The 21,419-nt window shown below is 46.1% G+C and overlaps 1 protein-coding gene across 3 annotated transcripts in view; it reads left to right on the top strand.

Annotated features, from left to right (window-relative positions):
- Positions 1 to 21,419, top strand: part of NUDCD1 (NudC domain containing 1) — a 1,249,938-nt gene that overhangs the window by 694,635 nt on the left and 533,884 nt on the right. For all 3 annotated transcript variants that reach the window (XM_069621511.1, XM_069621512.1, XM_069621510.1), the window contains one exon: positions 11,552 to 11,759. In XM_069621511.1, coding sequence (XP_069477612.1) covers positions 11,552 to 11,759 — 208 coding nt within the window. The remainder of the gene's footprint in view (positions 1 to 11,551; positions 11,760 to 21,419) is intronic.

Genomic DNA, 21,419 nt, shown 5'->3' with positions numbered 1-21,419 from the left:
GCGTTTTCCTGTATTAACAAAAATAGTCTGTTGAACTCAAGCTGTTCAGTTCCCTTGTCTCACTACTCGGCCATACCACTTCGTCCAGGAATGTAGTTAAATTCCTGACGTGTTCTTCTGGTCGGGTTTATTGGGTGCGAGGCATGGTTATTATTCCTTATTCTCGTGAATGGTGAAGACATTGTTGCGAATACCCGAGCTCTAAAATTAGGACCAAATCAGCAGGCAAGGAGAGTTACTTCTGCGAAGCAGTATCACTTATTTACTGCGAGTGCAAAAATACTGAATGCAAAAATGTCTGTTTTTTTCTTCTTTGAATGTCGGCACAGTAATATGTGTGGGGTAGGTAAGGGTAATTAATTATTTAACGGAATTAGGGGTGGCGCTTCGGGGCAGGGGGTTCTCCCGCCGCATATAACTGCGCAAATCGAAGACAAATTCTGCATTTTTGTATTTGGTATTTTTAAATTGCAGTAATCACATAGATCCAACAAAGCTCCATTCCAGTCTGTCAAATGCCTTGTTGGCGTTGGACGCCAGCAAGGAGAATTTCTCGTTGCTACAGGTCCCTACATCTATCAAATCGATTGCCCTTCTAATGTTGTCTTGGGTTGAGCTGTCTATCTTAAAGGCAGATTGGTCCAGGTCTGTAATGGTAGGTAGGATTTTTATTAGTCGAATTTTCATTAGTCTTGCTTTCAGTACTTTCCTATAGATTTTAGCATCCATATTTAACAGAGCTATGGGGCAATAGGAGTCTGTTTCCCGACTTTAAGGACAAGATAGTAAGCGATTAAGCCATTGTCCGAGGCACTGCCTTGGAAGATAGAAAGGAGTTAAGTAAATGTGTCAGAAGAGCAATCAGCTGGCTTTTCAGTACTTTGTAGAGCAGAGTAATGGAGCAGTCCGTGCCTAGGCCTTTATTAAAAGGGAGCGAGGTGAAGGCAGCTTCCAGTTCCAATTTGGATATGGGTTGTTCCAGTAGATGCCTGTCCACATTCGGGGGGGGGGGTGGCGTATGGTGGTTGTTTTGAAAATTGTTCTTTCCTCCTGAATACCATCCTATTGTACCTTTTGAAGAGGACAGTAGTTTCTTTCTTAAACAGGACATATATAGTCTTCCATTGTCTACATCCAGACCTTCAAATGAGCCACCCGCTTTTACTTATTGATGTCACGGGCAGATCATATGCCAGAGCTTGTGGATCATAAACAAAGTATCGTTTTAATACGTTAACACTGTCTTAGATTGGGGTGAGGTAGAGAAATTAAGTAGGATTCTGTGGTCATGGTGGCATTACCAAAGTTGGCATATTTGATAGATGGGATGCCATTACTTGCTTGCCAAATTTGGTGAAGAGTCATGCATGGCTTCAAATATTGGAGAAAGCATTGAAGGTAGAGTTCGTGAGCAGATTTTGGCAATCTACAATAGAGTACAGTACAGGGACTGACCTTTCAGTTCTCTTCTTCCAGCTCAGTGCCCAGCACAGTAGATGACACCTACGGGCATTGATCCTGAAATCAGGCACATATCTTTAAAAATGCCAAACTGGCCCTTTGGTGTCTTGTTGCAGCAACTAGTGTAAAGTGAAGGATAAATAAAGGGAATGTTAGCGTACAGTCTGTAGCCTAAGGTTACCACACTTTCCTCAAGTAGGCATATGAAGAGAGCGCACAATAGGTGTGACTGTGAACTAAAAAGTAACATTGGATGACGAGATGCTTTTTGAGCCACTACCTCCCCAATGTTAATACAGTCACCAGCCATTTCCCTACCACACAGCAAGGGTGTATGCTGCTCCATTGTAAATGACCATTTACACATCCACATACGTGTCCCCATGTACTCTGCTTGATTAAAAGCGGGCGAATTGGCAGTGCGGATTCCATCAGCGGCACACTGGAGAGTTGCAGTTACTTTCTCTTTCTAGAGATTAGAAGGAAATCAAGCAGAGGTTACTCAATGAGTCAATGGGTGGAATCGATGGGCAATGGGAACGTTGCACGTTGGCTGGTATTCCAACTGTTGATGACCGGTACTGCACGTTTCTGAAAACTGTTTCTCCTCTAAAGGGTGGGAGGTGTGACGAATCACAGGTATGCAGTCCCTCCATGGGAGACTTTTGATCCATTGCCCAGAAGAAGCGACTCATTCTCCTGGACCAAGGATACACGCTACTTCTTACGTTTAAGTTCTAGTATAAAGGAACGAGATAGGATTCGGACACAGGACTGTGGACTTTCTGATTTGGACATTCTGACCGGGCCCATTAGTGATTTGAGTTGAGGCAGGGAAACCCCTCTTAGAACCAGGGCTAAATAAGGTTTTGTTTTCATTTTTCCTATTTGAATAAACGTCTTTAACAACCAACATGCCAGCACTGTGTGTCAGTCGCACATTTGCTCCCTGGCAGACGTCATTGGTCATGCTCCCATATGTAAATTCCCTAGTATGTAATGCACTAACGAGAACAGAGCATTGCATCACAACCTGTTCTGATACTTTGGCTATAGAGGAAAGGCAACACACAAACAATTTCCCCACAGTGAAAAGTAGACCGAGTGTGCACATTTACTTCACTTGCCCAAGATGGTCCAAACTGTGTTTCATTTGAGGAATGTGGTGTTGTATCATTGTCGGCTTACTACATTGGTCTATGAATTGCATGGTGAGTTGGTGACTTCTTCGAAACCTGAACGCTTGTTTTCAGATCAGGGAATGTTTTGCTAACAAAGCCCTTTCCTTGAATGATAAACTAGTCTAAGGTTACTATTTTGCATTAGCTCCGTTGTTCCTTCTTCAAATGTAACAGTTTTTGATAGTAGAGCGTAATTTAAGTAGAAAGTACACTGCATCATTTGGCTGAGAAGTTATTTTTGCATTTTTATAACACTGAAGTCAGAGGGATCATTAACGAGAACAAACAGTGAACACCAGCAGTTTGCAGAATCAAGAAACTGGTCTTCTAGTGTCAGGAAAAGGGGGGTATTAATTGTGGGGTATGCCACCAGAATAGCCCTGAGAAATGCCGTTGATGGTGTATCGAGCTTGACCGCATTAATGCAGCACGAGGCTACATGGCTCCCCAAAATCACCGATAAAACCCATATTTGCATAGAGTAATAGATTTGGTTATATTGTCTTAGAAATGGGTCCAGGCAAGCTCTTTCTACCAACAAAAATGTCTGCATTACCTACTTTTTACTGTCTTGGCCATTTTCGACTTGAATTACTTTTGAATTTTAAGATGTGCATTGGTCCTGGACGTGAGGTATGCTTTATTGCAGCCGTTAATGGCCCTCCCGGCTGAGCAAAAGAGGGCCTCGGCAAAGGCTTTTTTCCGTTTCCTGGCGATGTGGAGGTTAACACTTTTAGCACTCGTCCAGATGCTGATGGTGTGTTTTGACCAGCGTGGGGAATAAAGAAGTCACTCGGATGAAAGCTAGCGCTGCGTGTCTGCTGTGCTGTAGAGCAGATTAAGTCCCGGCGCCGCAGCCCGAGGGAGTAGAATAGGGAGGGGGCGAGAACAGGTTATAATGGACAATGCTGTAAAGCTACAGGGAGGGGACGGCGTCGGTCTGTAGGAGCGAGCGTAAGCTTTCACTGTGTAACATGCTACTATGCACAAGGAGATGTAACCCTTCTAAACCCCGTGAAATACAAACGAGGGATCTTTAAAACAGTTACCTTAAAAGGGGAAGGAAATCTCCCCTCGCCCCACCCCGCCCCCACCTCCCCACTTTGCACCCATAGTGAGTTATTCGGCAACGGATACTTATTTGGGCAATTTTTTCGGTATTTGGCTGAATAGTCATTTTAGTATTTGGTACACCCCTAATATTTCTCCCATGTGTGTTTAGGCTTCTTTTTTTTGTGTGGATATTTTTACTGAATGCCATGCGAGTAACATCCGGGTGTTTAAATCCAAGTATCCCTGAAAACAGTCCGAGTCGAGGCCTTTCAGGAAATGGCCTGACCTACAAGTAACAGTAAACGGTTCATACACGATCATGCCCTTAAAATGTGCAGACGAGATTTGTTTAAATCGCAATTGTCGACCTGAGCGGACCACGCTCAGTAACCTGCAGGGCTCAAGTTATGGGACACACTCAGACTTCAATAACTGCAACACGGACACCTGAACGTGGTGAACATTCTTTAATCACACAATGGATACTAACTGAAAACAGGACCCTCTTTCCCCGACCTGACCTAACGTCACTTCCCTCAACCTTTGGGCGCGAACATGGGCCAGCCACATAACGATGCTGGAGGGCGCAGGCCTGCCATGTCACGACGTGACATCTCCCCCCTTTTTAACATGCTGCGTCGCTTGCACTCTCTCCCCATCTCTTCAATTAGTCTTTGATGAGGTTTCATGCGGCATCGCTGAGGCCTCGTGGGGAGAAGGAGTTCATGTGTGGGCTGCAGCTCTCTTCCAAAGCTCTCCATCCGGCTGCTCCCCGTCACCTTGATAGGGTTCATCTGAGAGCGGACCATCTGTGCCGTCATATGATTTGTTCCCACCTCTGGGGCATGATGACTGCAAGTCTCTTGAAATGCGAGGAGTTCCTGGTTATGGTGTGTTGGTGTTCTCTGCTGACGGTGATCGTGGTGCCCTTTTTGCTGGTTATTACCAGTCGGTTAGGCACAAATGTCGGGTCTTCCTTCCTCACTTTAGGCTGGCATACCAACAGCTGAAATCCGGGTTCTATTTCACACTCTTGCCACTCGTCGAGAGTCGGCTCTCTCCTTCATTCTTTCCTTTTGTTCCTTGTCTCGTGGCCTGACCTGTTGTTCCAGAGGTGCGACCTGCAGTGGAACAGGGGCTTCAGGCAGTCTCGTTCTCAAGGCTCGCTGAAACATGTTGTCCGATGCGCTATTATCTCCTGTGGTGCTGTATGGCTGTATTCACATAGGAGTTGGTACAGCGCCTGTTCAAACGGCTTATTGACGAGTTTGGCTGTCTGCAGGGCTCTCTTAATATTGGCCACGAGACTGTTCCACAATGCCATTAGAATGGGGCCAGCACAGGGTTATCTTTGGGTGTTGCAACCCCATATAATGTCCAAAATTCTCAGTCGTGGCTCATGAACAGTGGGACATTGTCAGAATGTATAACCTTCTGTATTCCATAGGTCGACCGCATGCAGTCTAGTGCCGGAATTACGCATGTCGCCGCTGCGGACTCGATCAGTTGTGCATCTGGAAAACGTCAGTGTTCGTCAGTTAGCACCACCACGTATGTTCTATTGCTTAGCAGTCCAAATAAGTCTACGGCCAGTTCTTCCCAGAGGCCTGCTGGGAGTGGGGACATTTGCAGTGGGTTGGGGTGGGGGGGTTGAGCCACCAGTGCACAGATGTTGTACTTGCCGACAATCTCTTATACTAGAGCGTCCAATGTGGGGACCCACACTTTTTGACATGAGGCGTTTTGTGGACACCGCCTCGCGGTGGCCTTCGTGCGCCAGCGTGACTGTCTGTTCTCGCAGCGACGGAATGACGACCTTGCAGCCCTTCATGATGATGTGATCGTCCATCACCGTCAGCTCGTCTTTCACCAGCTGCAGCGATCTGATGTCTTTCACGAACTCTCGCTCTTGCCTGGTGCTTGATGTGCTCCATTTTACCCATTCTGATGCAGTGAGTCACTAATGTGAGGGCCGGGTCATTTGCCGATTCTTTCCGTAGGGTGGCCCAATCCACCGGTAGAGGTTGCAGGTGGTGGATGACTTAGTTAATGTAGGCATCAGGAGTGGAACGGCCCGCTTGTGGGGGACACATGGGGTGCCTGCATAGGTAATCTGCAGGGCTGATTTCTTTGTCAGGGCGATACACAATGTCAAACGTATAGTCCTGTAGCCGCAGTCCCCACATGGCTATTCTGGGGGTCATTCTCGCCTTGGGGTCGCCAAATATCGGCAGGAGGGCCTGATGGTCAGTGAGGATTGTGAATACCTTGCGGTACAGGAAGAGGTGAAAGTACTCGCAGGCCCACACCACTGCCAGGCTCTTTCTCTGCCTGGGAGTATGCCTGTTCACTGGTCATGAGGCTCCTGCTCGCATAGGCCACTATGAACTTGGCGTTCGGGTCTGACGGGTCGCGCTGCGTCAGGATGGCGGTGAGTCCGAGAGGGCTGGCATCGACTTCGATCTTCCTGCCCGCATCAAAGTTGGCCTTGTCCTCTGTCTTGGAAGTGTAATTTCAAATGGTTTCGAAGGCGCTTTGGCAGTCAGATGACCATTCTGTGGGGGTGGCTGACTGTAGAGTAATCTTGCAAGTGCAAGAGCAGTAGCTCGCAAATCCCCAAAATGATCACAACTCACGTTTTTTAGGTGGCTGGGCGGTGTTCAATGCCGCTAGCTTTTCAGGGTCCGGCCTCATGCCTTCTTCTGAGAATGTGGCCGAAAAATCTGAGCGACCCTTTTCTGAATTCACATTTTGCTCGGTTAAGCGTCAGTACTGCCGCCTCAAGGGCTGAGCAGACTTTGTGTAGGGCCGAGTCATGTTCCTCTATCGACTTGCCGAAGACAAAGTACATTTGTCTGAGTAGTTCAGGCAATTCCTGATGTGGCTGATGACCGTGTGAATCTCCTCCTGAAAGATCTCCGCCGCGGACAAGATGCTGAAGCTGAGTCGATATTGGAATATACCCATGTGGGTGATAAAGGTGGTACTATATCGTGACTCGGTGCAATCTCAATCATGTGGTAGCCTTTTGTGAGGTCCAACTTTGAAAAGAACTTGGCACTATGCACTAAGTGTATAATGTCCATTATCCAGGGTACCTGGTGGTGTTTTCTCTCTATCCCCTCATTCGCCTTCCTCATGTCCTCGCATAGCCTTATGGAGCCATCCGGGGATTTCTTTGGGACGGGCACTATGGGTGATACTCATGGGGTGGGCCCTGTTGCAGGCTCTGACGTGTTGCTTCATGAGTTTGATCTCCTCCTCCACCTGCCTTTGGGTATTAATGGGTATGCCCCTGTAGTGCTGGGTGACAGTTTTGGTCTCTGGCCTTTGAACAGTTTTCGAGAGACTACCCTAATGTTTTCAGGTCTTGCAAAGTATTTATGGGCAATCAATTGATATAGAATGTGTACTAAGCCCATTTCCAAAGCGGTTTTAAAACAAAGTATACAGCCGCTGTTCACTTCGGTCTTGAGAACATGCAGCTGGATTTATGCTGTGTGGGCCTTATGCGTGCACATGGTAGAAATGACACCCTTGCATGGCAGTGGCGTGGTGGAGCCGTATGGGTAGATATCGACGGTGGTTTTCTTGAGATTCAGTGCCTTTGTGAGGGTGTTGAATGCCTCATACAATTTGAAATCCCGTAACCAGGTCGTCCAGCGGGGGCCGAGATTGCTGGTGTCGCGTATGTGGAAAGCTTGAGGCAGGTGCAGTACTTGGGAACCTCCACTCGAGGGGGCGGACATGTCCCGACGGCCCTCCACTGGATGTGGATGTGACTGCTTTGTCCAACATGGCTTGTGGCCTGGTCGCTGTAGTAGGGGTACTGGTGGCCTGCTGGGCGTGGATCCAGAGCCTTCTGGTGTTTGTGGTCCGATACGTTGATTGATGTGGGTGGAATCTGTCTTTGCAACCTTTCCCAGGCCCACTGGGCTGTCGCCTTGCAGGCTCCCCCCTCTTCCCGTGTTTAAATGGGCTGTTGTATGCCTTTGTCACGCCACGTGCCTTTATGGGCCAGTCTGTTCCTTGTGCAGAGGGGTGGGGCTTCAGACCTTGTGCGATTGCCAACGGTGACGGCCCTTTGTTTCTGTCCCTCTCCTCAGGCTTGTAGTCTTATAGCTTGCGAACGGTGCTGGTCCTCAGTTCCTATCCCTCTCCTCTCCTGGTGCCCGGGAGTGCTGGAGTGGTGTGGAGCCTGTTGTGCGTGTGTGGGGGCGTGTCTCAGTGGTACCTAGCCTCTGGTGAGATCTGGCCCTCTCCCGCAGTACGCAGAACCTGGGAGGTCCAACAGCACAGCCCGTCCTCAGCGAGACACTTCCCAGCCAGCGCTTCTTTTCAGATGGCGCAGTATTGCATTGGGGCATGTGTTTGTCCGGATCCTCGTCGCCAATGTCGACCTGAGCGGACCACAGGGCTCAGGTTATAGGACAAACGCAGACTTCAAAACTGCAACACGGACACCTCAACATGGTGAACCTTCTTTATTCACAGACTGGATACTAACTGAAAACAGGACCCTCTTTCCCCTCCCTCATCCCACCGCCTCCCGAACCCAATGTCACTTCCCTCAACCTTTTGGCCCGAAGATGGGCCAGCCACATAACGATGCGGGAGGACGCAGGGCCTGTGTTAGGGAGAATTCTCTTAAATGGCTGATTTCCCTTACCTAATGAGTCCCTTAGCAGCTTAGCTGGATTTCTAGGGATTCTTTTTTCACTTTTCACCTGGTAAGAGTATGAGCCTTTTTCCCACTCTTACATGTGTTTTGCTGTGTGTGTTTTCACTTTTTGTGTGATCCTGGGCACTGGAGCCTCACCACCATGTCCTCATATTTTTCATGTGTTACACAGCACCTTCAGTGCAGTGACACAGGGTTGTCTTTTTAAAAAAAAAATGTTTAATCTCTTTATTAGCATGTCGTTAAAATAAATCACAGAATAGTCAAATACAGAAAGGAATAGTTAACCAGAGAACACAAATCAAAACCTGATAATGAAATAACATATCAATAAGCAAACAACATAATCAAATAATCCCCCCGACATACCAAGAAACTTCATTTATGTAAACAATAAAAGAGCAAAATACAACAGTTCCCGCTAACTCCATTTTCTGGGGCTGACTACTGTCCCCCAGAAAAAGGTAAAGTTGCCATTAACTTTATTTTAGTCACTTTAAACCACAGACCCAGTACACCCCATCTTACATGGAGTATTGGAAAGGGTTAATTCTTATCCCTTTTTGTCTGTGTTTGTTGGAGCATTGTTTCGCTCCCTTTACATCAAGACTTGGCTGGTGGCAGTGGTAACTACCCTAACTTTTCCACCGCGTACCACGGTTATCTTATATAACCATGGTATTGTTTTAGGCTATTATATTAGCCTCAAACATAAACCCGCTTGACCAAATGCATTTTATTTTGGCTCAGGCCGGGTTTATTCACCATTTCTTTTTGTTAGTCTTTCTCGTGTTTTTCTCTGCGCACCAAACCGGGGATGATTACTTTGTTCGCCGTCTTTTCGCGGGCTTCTGCACAGAAGCCCTCCTTAAGGCACCTGAAAGTCTGGGTAGGCAGGATGTGAGGGAGGGATCTTCGGACCCCTGCCATGGGTTCCCTTGGTAACCCAAGTCGCACTCCTGTTTGATTGGCTGAGGGGACTGTCCTTGCCAGGACAGCCACACTGCTGTGTGATTGACAGCAAGGCTGTATGAATGGGGAAAATTGCATAAAAAGCAGGTCTCTGGAAAGGCAGAGTCGCTACTGGAATGAAAGAACCAACGAGGAGCTGATGGAAGAAGACCCCTACAACGATTAAACCTCCCGGTGTAGCCGTGCTGCAGGTCCGAATCTCCAAATCTGACGACAGAGAAGATCCTCCACGAAACGTCTTCCCTTGAGCTGGTGGGACCAACCAGTTTGCCCAAATTGCAAGCCAGGACCACTCCTCTGGTCGAATTCGCTGTACAGAGCTACAGTGGGCCGGATAGCCAGGAAGGTCGGACCCTGCTTGGGTTTTAAGGAGCGCACCTTTTATTCGTTGCTTTGCTCTGCTGCTGGTTTCTTCCCTGGGTAGTACAGGACCCTCCAGTCTACTTCTTGTCAGTCCGACAGTCGCTTCAGGAACCGTGAGCCTGCAGGAACTACCAGGAATGTCCGCCTCAGCTACAGCTTCCTCTCTGTTTTAAGGTACTGTGCAAATCCGGTTGTTCGTTTCGTTCAGCCGCTGTGAAAGTGTTTGAAATCTTTCTCCAATCCGAGGGCTTGTCCTTCTCTTCTCTTTGAACTAACTTTTCTATCAACCATCCTCGTCCGGAATCCGTGACACGAACTTTACTGCAAACTTCCCTGAACCGTGTGATCTTGAGCAAAAGACTTTTCACCCATTGACTTTGGTCCTAAGCCTTTTCTACATGATCCTATCACTGTAGTTCCTCTTGTTCAATTGCCCTGAGTACTTACCTGTTGGTGTGATTTAATTTCTATTAACTTTGTCTTTCCCTCCTTTTTAAATTGCTGGAGTGCCATTTTGCTCCCTCTTAATTTTGTGAGCTTATCTTGTCAGTGGTGTGGTGTATTAAGGGTGTGATTTTTAGCTTTAGCTTATAATAGAGTAATGTTATACAACTGAAGAGTGAAATAAATGTGTGTTCTTTTACTTGAAAACCTTGAGGAAGTGTGTGTCTGAATCATAGTAATTGCTGTTCTTTGTGTAACTATCTGATACTGCTCACTTACTCTTGAGATAAGTCTGGCTGCTCAGCCATCGCTACCACTTTAACTGTCTAGTACAGGCTTGTACCAAACGTGAATTTGTACTGTCACTTGTCTTAATTGTGTGTGGTGTTCCCAAAGGGTACTGCATATAATTCTGCCTAAAAGCCTGCCACATCACAACGTCACAGTAATTAATATACTGTTTGAGGCACGTTATGGAAATATGGCAACATTTCCCTATGGGTACATGCACATTTTCTGGTCTGTTGAATAAGCAGAGGCACGTTTTGTAAATGCCACATTCGCTTGTGTTCTGTAAGTATTTTGCTCACTGAGTGTCTCCAAGGATTCCTACGCTCTACAGCAAAATACAAAATACTGCATGTGCAAAATACATTCAGACACCAACGAGGGTGACATTTGCAGAAGCCAGTAAGCAAATATCTTATTGGCTGGTTTAGCCTTCCCCCAGCATTCCACTATCTTTAATTGGCTATTATCTCACAAACGGGGAAAAGCTAGCTAGTTATAAAAAGTGGACTTTGGCTTTGAGTGATTGTTCCAGAAAGTATTCGACTGCAGCCCAGTGGCTGGATTTCAGTCAAACTTTGGCCGAATACTCGTTCGAAGCCAAAATGTGTTACACCCCTGAAAATATGAATCTATTGAAGGTGACATGAAAATGTTGGCTCGGATTGAGTTCAATTTGCGTGAGCAGAATGTTACCCTCGTGCAGCATAAATAGGTTGTGGCAGGGGACTGTGAAACTACATGCTAGACACTGCTTTTAATGCATTAAAAAACAAAAACGTTGAGCTTTAAATTAAAAGGTGTACATTTTTGTAGGCCGCATTTTTCTAATCCGGATGCGTTTCTGCATTGAACCACTGAAACACCAGAAATGATGTATTCTACCCGTTTGCTGGTATACATAATTTAACACATACACATTGATGCACTTTAAAGCAGAGTACCTTAACAGTTTTCAATATGCAGGCACAATTTTAGCTTCGATTAACACCTTTTTTGTCCAGGAGAATTCTGCTGGGTGAATCCCAGGCACCCAATAATTGAATGGCATTTGTTATGTTTGGTTATTTACTTGTTTTCACTGGTTCTCGCTGAATCTTATTTTCAGATCCTGTTTATATCTGGCAACAAACTGTGGAGGATTTAACGGTAACGGTGCCGCTTTCTGAAGGGAGCGCAAAGGAGGATGTAGAAGCCACGTTTTCTCCCAGTCACTTCAGTCTCCAGTTAAAAGGGCAGGCTATTGCCTTGAGTGGACCGTTGCATGCAGCCATTGACCATGAAAGCAGCACGTGGGCTATCAAAGATAGCGGCAGGTAGATTGGTATTTGAATGGTATTCTTGGTGGTTGTTATCAAAACATCAGTGCTATTTTATCTCGTGCTATTGCAACCCATCGCCCCTTCTCTAGAAGCACAAGCTCGACCATAGAAACAAACCATATGCCAACAAGGGGTCAGAGTGCCTTGTTGCTTCAAGGTTGTAGCACTGTACACTAGCTTAGCACATTCATTGATCGCACTTTAGTCTAGGATCTATTTTAGTCTTCATCATGCTTTTTCTTACTTTCCTTATGGATCAATGTTTTCGGAGGTGCATTGGCCTCATATATGTGACCCAAAATGAATGCTATAGCAAGGCATACATTACATTGCATTATATCGCAATTTTTAATGCAGTATCAAAGGTATGCTAATTACTTTCACACTTGTTCAATTCCCCACTTGAAGGAAAATGCAGCATGCATTGCCTTCTCTATTCAAGCCAAAGGGGCCCTCTCTCCATTCCATGCCTTTCCTTCACTCCCAGCTAGGGCACAGGGGGCTGGTGAAATGCAACTCAGTCATTAGCCACTCCTCAAATTCAACCCTTTAAAATATTTTGATACAGACTTTCCAATATATGTATTTAAAAAAAAAAAGCAAGTCGTCTGAAATACTGTGATTTAGTGTGATCGTTTTGCTTGCAATATCTTGGAACCTGAATCATGTGGAATGTTATTTTTAGGGGAAGAATGATTTAGAATTTCTTCACTATAAATAGGTATCCAGTAATTTTATCGCAAACATTACAGAATGGTACACAACAGAGCAAACAATAACACATTTCAGTGTTTTGCACGCAATTAAATGTACCACTCTGTAATTGTGGTCGATAAAATCAAATGTAACCTACAAATACTTTTACAAAAATAAATGTTTTCTCTAGCCCGTTTGCGTTAGTTTCCTAAATTGTCATCATATGAGCAGGCAATTGTGCAAAGTATTTCACAGGCCATTTCTGGTGATCAGTGACCTGCATGTTTCATACAGATCATGCAGGTTATCCATAGATCTTTGGATGAAATTCCCGACACTAAACTGAACAATCACTGGTAAACAATCACAAATATCCTTTCTAGACAACTTTGCCTTGATCCCTGCATACGGCAACACCAACTCTTAGTCACCAACTCTGCTTTTGCTCTTAGGACTGGTATTTATTTATAGCTAGGCAGATCAGGAGAATTCAAGCTCTCCAGTTGCCCCTTTATTTGCCAGCAGCTAATTCAATCATGTTTTTCTTTTCCTTCTATTTACGCCTTTTCCAATTGGTAACGAGTAAACCTGAAAGGAGAAGCTTCTCTCTCATGGAATGAGAGCAGGCGAGAAAGTTACCATCTTTCCGCATAAAGAGTGTCTGACCCTGCCTGCAACACTCCATTTAGCCACCAGCTCTGCCTTTACCTGACCATCATAACTTGTTCAAATGGGCATGGAGCATATCAGAACACCTCTGACTTCATGACTGCACAGAGTGAGCCCACATCTGTGTATACTACGTTTTTAGTTATATTTCTATTCCCTTTCGGGGGTTCCTACATGGGGCTTATTCATCCAAATGACCTTTCATCTCAGTTGTCCCATGATCCTTGCAGTCTCGCATAATAGTTTTGAAAGAGCCACACGCATGCTGCTGTTGTTTTTGGGTACCAATAACTTCTGGAGACAATGTTCGAGTCGCTGCACTACCCAGGGATGAAACCAGCCGCAGTACTGCCAAACAATGTTTAAAAGGTACGCTCCTTTTAATCGCGGTCCGGGTCGATAGCTGCCTGGCTATCCGGTCTTCAAGTGCGGGGCACTGTCGAGTCGACCAAGGCAGGTCTGAGGGTGCAATAGGTGAACTGGTTGACCCCACCAGCTCAAGGGAAGGAGGCTCCTTTGCTGAAGATCTCTTCCCTTCGGTTCCGTAGTTCTAGTAGCGACGTCTTGCTCTTCCAGTCCTCAGGACTCTGCTTTTATGGAGAAAGAGACCCATTCATACATCCTAACTGTCACTCACACAGTGGAGTGGTCTTCTTGGCGGGAGACTCTCTGGCCTATCAGGTTAGAGTGCGACCCGAGTTGCTGTGGCAATTCTGTCCGGGGGTTCTACTCCCCCTCCCAAACAGACCCACCCCAGACTCAGTGGCGCCGAAAGGAGGGCTTCTTGGCCGAAGCCCGCCAAAAGGACGAACAAAGGATCCCCGACCTGGGTTAGGAAAATGGAGCAAGACTCGAGAAAGAAGTTTTATCAAAGTTCTGGCAAATAAAACCTACCGGAGTAAAGTTAATAATAAAATAAACCGGCAGTATGTTGGAGGCTGTCAGTAAAAGTGGTAGCCTCGAACAATGGGAAAATCCCTTAGAGAAATATTCACGGTCGAATATAAAAGGTAGTAACCACTGCCACCAGCCAGAAACTTTGTAGAGGGGGACTTTAAGGTACCCTCTCGAAAATGAACATAGGGGAAAAACTATTAACCCCTTCCAGTCCTTCCATATTAAGATGGGGTGTACTGGTTAAGTTCATAAAAATCGACTAGTAAAGTCAATGGGGACTTTACATGCCCTGGGAGACAGTAGTCAGTCCCAGGGTTATGGAGTCTATGTTTGGGGATCGCTACGACACCCCTGTGTCACGGCACGGAGGTTGCTGTGGGACACGTGCATAAAGATGGTTCCTATGGGTGAGCGAAAAGATCCCATAGGCATTAAACACAAAAACAGCCTAGAACACACAACAAAAATGCCTAAGAGTGGGGAAAAAGAGTCTCACTCTTAGCAGGTAAAAATAAATAAACCCTTCAAATCCAGCAAAGCTGCTGGGGGACTCTATAGGTAAGGGAAATTAGCCATAAAATGAGAATTTTCCCTAACATGGGTTACCCAGTGTTAGGCTTTCTCCATACCGGAGTGATTCCTGACAAGGACAAGCTTTTGCGGATTTAGCTTGCACCGTCTGACCAGGTTGGCGTGCTTTATACAGCACATTTGTTTAGGTATCTTGCCTTAATTGTCACTTCTTGGAATGACTCAGTTGTGCTTGCAACATTTATCTTGAAGTTCTTCAGGTGTACCACCCTCCGCGGTTACAGCATAAAATAAGAATGTATGTGCTTGACTTTAGGTGCTTGTATTTGTACTGGTTGGTCTTGTACTGGTGGTTGGAGAACAGTTCACACAGGTATGTGTGTAGATGCCCCAATCGGGGAAAAGCACATCCCACTCTAGATAGGTGCAGGCTAACCTCCTAAAGCTCAATTAAAGGGAGGAGCAGACACACTTTAACATTAAAAGACAGCTAGCCCAGTCGATCTTTGTCAGTCTTGTGAAGGGCCTGAAGTTTGAACGCAGAATCTGAGAGGCCCAATGTGAGGATACTTGGCCGGCGGAAGGCAGTCCTAGGGAAAGGTGCCTAGAAGGGAGAAGCATTCCTTGGGAGACCTGGTACAAGTAGGGGCTCCATAAAGCAAGCGCAATAATGTGCTGCAGGGATAAAGTCCTGGTTAGTTGTGAGTCAGAAATATGGAGTTGCGGTGTTAGTTACTTAGTATTAAGGATACGAGTTTGGAGAGGGAAGTAATCTGGAGGGTAAGAAAGTGAAACAGGAATTAAATAAATAAGATTTATTATTGATTTTTCATTGCCTAGAATTCGGACATTTAAACAACACGCAGTACAATCTAGTAACCTTCCCACCTCCCCAATCCCTGTTTTATGTTCCAATCTGTCCTCTACCCCTCCGAGGCTCGGCCCCTTCTAATTTGTCCTTATGCCTCCCATTTAACCCATGTTCAAACCTGATTGTTCTATCATACTCTGTAGCCCTCCCCCTGGTCTTCCGAATCATAACACCTTTATCCAACGGTTCCATACTTGCCATGTTTCAGGGGGCACCCCCAATCCCTATATACCCTGTGGTCCATCTCACAACAGTAGTCGTCCCCTCTCTCCATTTATGAATTTTTGTTGTAACAGGACTTTACACACCCAGCTGCGAGATCCATTTTACCAATCACCCGGACTGTCGTGATAAAGCCTTTCTCACTGGAGTTAAAGCCCTCATCCCCTCAAATGTGTAGAAGCTCTAGTTTGGTACAATTTGGTACTGATGAATCTAGCTATTGAGTCCCTAATCGAACTCCAGAACCCCTGTATACCAGAGGCCATTTCCAAATTGTATTGGAAAAGGGGCCAGTATCGCTTTTACACCATAAACAAAATGGGTCAGTTGCTTTTCCCATCCGGTGTAGTCTCTCTCTGGTAGAATACACACGGTGCACAATCTTGTATTGCACCTGTTAAGACAGTTTTTCTAAAGTCCACACAAGGGGCTTTATACAACTATAGGCAATACAGTAATCCCCAACTCTTAGTGTTGACCTGGACTATATAATTTGGTAGCGTGGACAGAGCAGTCAGGCTTATTTTAGGAAGTAGGGCTGTAGGAAGGTACACTGAACTTGTAGCATACATATGGTCCAAAGAAACATTTATACACTGATGTAGTCTTAAAAAATAGATGTTTACTCCCTATATACACAGGGAAAGAGAATTCGTCAGAAAGGTAAGTACTAGTAGAAGTCATTAACACATTATACAAACCAATACAATGCTTAAGGTAAGTAAACCAAAGCATAAACCATATTTAGAATAGCAGTGTGCAGTTCAAGGTGAGTAAAACCTTGTGATACACATTTAGAATGGCATTAAGCTATTCATGGGGAGTAAAACCACATTAGTAGACTTTTAGAATGACCCAAGGTAAGCAGACCCTATTTCTATCTATAGTGCTTATTCAGTTTAAGGAATAATATAGTTTTACCAACAATGTTAAAAGTAGACACCTTGCAACCTATGTAAGGTATTCTTGTTAAGGATTTCAATCAGGCGACACATTCTTGCCCAGCCTAGGATGTAGAGCTCAATTGATATGCCTTTCTCTTTATTTTATGCGAATTCAATTTGAGATGGTACACAACTCATATCACACCCCCTTTTTCAAATACCCTGGGGTGGTTGCTGAGTGGTGCAGTCACCCCTTAGCTAACTGTTCCTGTGCAGAGTCTCTCTACTCTGCCTAGTCTGCTGGCTGACTGGGAGGAGCAAGTCATAAAAACCCAGTTTGACTGTGGAGCGGCCGCAGAGTGGTTGCTTAGTGGTGCAGTCATGACAGGCAGGACGACGGCAGAGGAGCCTGAGGAGCGCCACTTGAGAAGTGCCCGACCTCGTTGAGACAGAGTTTTCCTACAGGAAAAAGAGAATGAGGACCCGGCTGGACCAGAAGATCTGACCGAGCTAAGAGGTAAGAGGAAGATGGTTGTAGGTCCCCCACCTTCCTCCTTAACATCAAGAAGCAGATTACCGCGTGTGCCGGTACTAAAGCCTCTAAATAACTATTCAAATTCAAGTAAACCCATGTATTCACCTAATAAGTCAGCTGTCAGCGCCCCCAACTTTTTAAAATACCCCACTTCAGGCATGCTCTACATTTGACTTTGGGAGGGGGGTTCTTACGTCACCATTGCAGAAGGGGTTGAAGGAGGTGATGGTGGAAGGGGGGGTGGCAGGAGGATTGCCATGCCACAGAAGCGGATATCGAACCAGCAATTGCGCTGAAGGGCTTGGCAGTAGTGCACCGTGAAAGAGCCAATGGACTCGTAGAAAGTATGGGACAACATACGCCAGCCGGCTTGGAAAATGATTCCACACACCACGCAACCCCTGCTTGTCTTGCTTGGGTGGGGGGCTTCGGCGGGGTTGCCTGCGGTTGCGCTGCCTCGGGGACTGCCGGCTGTCGAAGTTGTCGAGGTTCTGAGACTCCTGGGGGAGTCGTCTGCGGTGGACGTACCTTTCCAGGGTTCACTGTGTGCCGCATCGCTGCAGCTCCTCCTGGCGACTGTGGCAGTCGAGGTCCACGCGCCTGGAGGTGGCGCGGATCTGGGCGTGTTGTGGTGGCAGTGAGGGGAGCCCAGAGCGTCTTTGGAGGCCAGCTTGGGCACAGAAAAGGAGCACTCGAAAACCATCGCCGCCGGTATGAGTAACGAGATGTTGGAGGAGGAGGAGGGGGAGTCACGGATCATACAGCCGGCTGCGAGTGAGGATACATCCGTAGAGGGGGAGAAAGGGAATGCAGCTTGCGTGGCTGCGGTGGGAAAGGGAGCGGTGGCTAAAGGGGCCGAACCCGTAAGTGAAGAGACCGACACCTGCTGGCTGCACCTTAACTCTGAGGGAAACAAAACATTAAAAAGGAAAGAACGTGCAACGGCAGCTACAAAGCAAAAGAAAATGAAAGCAGGCAAACGCCCAATAAAACCATACAATCGGGGCACAACCCACAAGAACAAAGTAAATAAGATAAACACCCATAATCATCACGCAAACTTTTTCAAGAAAAGGGGAGAAAGCATGGTCTTGCCCCTTAAAGAAAGTTTCGGACGTTGAGCTGTTAGAAGGCTGGGTGGCAGTAGAAGAATCTATTCTGCCAGAGACAGCACCCAAAAGCCCTCAGGGGATGGGGGTAACAAACCTGGTGCCACCGGACAAACCGTCAGCATTAAAACGCCAGTGAGATGACATTTTGGGAAACCCCCTCCTTATCTGCCTCACCCACTTCAATCTACACAGGTAATGGGACTGGAGGTAAGTGACCTTAACTTGAACGTTGGCAAAAAAAGTGACCCCCACCCCCACCAGAGGTGAGGGGGCGAGTTCGATTTTGGGCCAACGCCTGGCAACCCCTAAGGAGATGATTCTGACTACATTCACCATGACCACCGGAACGCTTCTAGGAGCCCCCCATGTGTGAGGAAGCCACGAATACCGCCAACAAAAAAAATCATGACCAATCAATCGTCACTTGAAATCTACGGAAAACCAACATGTTTACTCGAGCCTTGTACCCCTCCCAGCTGGTCTAGAAGAGGAAGAGACTCATTACAAGGGGGCTCAAGGGACACACCACAAAAGAAATCAGATCTAATGGGAATAATATTAACAGTGACGATTGCACTCGCCCCCTTCAGTAAACTGCATGAAGCTCTGAACAAATCAGTGAGAGATACAAGCTGCAATCATGGCTCTAATGCACACCAAGTTAATATATCTAGAAAAGCACATGGTGATTAGAGAAGCGAGACAAGAGAACACAAGGGAGCAAAGCACATCGGGTGCAATGGACTTGGAGAGAAAAACACAAGGAACCTAGACGAGTGAAAAGTGCCCAAACAAAAGCAGCGAGTTGAAAGTCTGCGAAAAAAAATGTGAGCTTGCAAGATAATGGCTGTATTAACATGGATTGCCTAGATATAACCCCGGACACACTCAACAACGTGCCGGGTAAGAAATCCCAAGAGAAACCACCAAACATAAAACAGAAAGAACTTGTAAGCTTTTACACTAGGAAACCTATACTCTCGGATAAGTTAGTATCAAAAGCAGGGCAGAGCCCTGATAAAGGAGAAGTTAAGAGAGTGGTCTAAAAAATACTGACCTCACCAGAGCCGGCTAGACGCATTGCAATAGCTAAGTGAAAAATCAGGGACAGTAACACCGTCAAGGAAACCCCATCGAATAAAAGCGCGTTGAGAAAAAGGAAATTCTCAGAGGAAGAGAAAGTGGAGGAAGAGGGCAACTCTATGGAGGCCCTAATGAACTTAAGTACATACACGGTTGAAGACTCTGAATCCGACATACCTCTTCCCACGGTTAGAGCATGAAAAGAAAGCGTGACAAGACGTGCCCGAGTAACAGATCCAAATTTAAAGAACAAGAGAGGACGGGAGAATAGCTAGGACTCGGATAGAACTTTGGAAGAAAAACGGAAGGCACAAGAGTCCCGCCCCTCAAAGACCTTAAAGTAAAGAATGGAGAATAATCCTCTCCCAAACAAACGTGGAAACGGGCAAAGCCCAGGACGATCTAGGCCTCTGCAGAGGAAGACTGAGGTCAAGATAAAGCCTGAGAACCTTCCCAGTCACAGCCAGCGAAGTGAAGCTAGAGAACGGAGTAGGGTTCGAGTAATGCGCGACACAAGCGAGGAACGGACAAGGAGTTATGCGAACAAACGCATTAAGAGCAATTCTTATATATTTAAAATGGAGTGAACAAAAGAAAAATCAGATGGTTTCAGTTTCAAGTATCGAACTTACTGCACTTGACCTCCCAAGACCTAAAGATCATCGAACCCTGTGAGAAAGGTCGTAAAGACTGGGCTTACTTACACATAGCATCTGCAACAGTGAGCAACATCTTAAAGAAAGAGACACACAACCTACATTATCTGGGCTATGATTTGAAGGAAATACAGGAAAGCAGTCAGCCGAGGGGTCGGGAAACACAAAAGTTCAAAGAGGGGACTACCTTCAGACAATGAGACAGTGGTGTGCGGACATAAATGGTATGCAAGAGACGAGGATAATCATTGGCAGAACAGAAAATGCCTAAGACAAGTTGAACAGCATGACCACAGGCTGCAAGGCAAACAAAAGTCTTACAGAAAGGTGTCTTGGGGGGGGAGGGGGGGTGGTTCACCTCTCACTGAGAAAACAAGAAATCCCTTGAGTTAAAATCATCAACTAAAACGGAAAGATGGCCTAACGGTCCTGGGGAAGAAATAAGGATCACAATAGACCAAAGTCCACGAAGACATACTAGAGACGAGAGTGGCAAAGACGAAAGATGTTTGGCCCCACAGCAGAAACAGACATGGGTATCCAAAACGCAAAAATACTCGAGCAAGGTCTAGCAATTAGTGGACAGAAAACCCTTGATGAGCCAGCCGGAGGAGTCGCACCATTTGATTATGTGCTCATGTAACACACAAGGGTTTTCCCACCGGACGGCAAGATCAGATGTGAACCTGGGAACATCAGACATCCTGTGTCTACAAAAGACATGCTTGATGTCAAAGCCACACCTTGTTGGTTATGAACTAACTTTTACCCCTGCACAGAAGGGAAGCGCAGGACGGCCGAGGGGTGGCCTCCTGACAGCAGTAAGATTGAGAAGAGGTTTAGAACGCCAGGTAGAATTACATCTTTCTCCCTTTATCCTGGCCACCAGAATAGGGTGGCAAATCGACAGTGGAACAAGGGAAAAGAAACTCCAACAGAACATTTTGATTATCAATACGTACTGGAATCCAGCAGAGATCGCTACCGACCAATATCTGGAGTGCATTGATAACTTGCTGGAAGAAGAGAGTGAAAACCAACAAACGAACCACATCATAATAAATGGCGACTTAAACTGCACGGTGGCAGACGGTGACAACCCAACAAACCTGACAAGCACTGCTGCCGGGGAGAGAGGCAAGAGGTGGGAAAACCTAATGGAGAAATGGAACCTACATAACCTCCACTGGCTAAGATAAAAAAAGAACAAGGAAATCCCCACGTGGCAAAGAATCGATCAAAAAGGGACCATCGACCACGCAATCGTATCTAGGGACCTTTTGAGCACGATCACATTTTTTTATTTGGAAGAAACTGATAAGTGACCATAACATCTTGATAACCACATGGCACCCACAAAGGTCAGTGCAAGAATACATGATACAAGGGCTAGAAACAGGCCCTAGAGGAAATTGCTTAAAGTTAACGGAAAAAAGTATAAGTGAAATTACAAAGGCTTACAAAAATAATCTTAAGAAATCCACAGGTAAAGCAAGCA

This window comes from Ambystoma mexicanum, chromosome 5q (genome assembly GCF_040938575.1).
Source record: "Ambystoma mexicanum isolate Mex_15411 chromosome 5q, UKY_AmexF1_1, whole genome shotgun sequence".
NCBI lineage: Eukaryota > Metazoa > Chordata > Amphibia > Caudata > Ambystomatidae > Ambystoma > Ambystoma mexicanum.
Note: the sequence above shows the minus strand (reverse complement) of the source record. Positions and strands in the feature narration are given on the sequence as shown.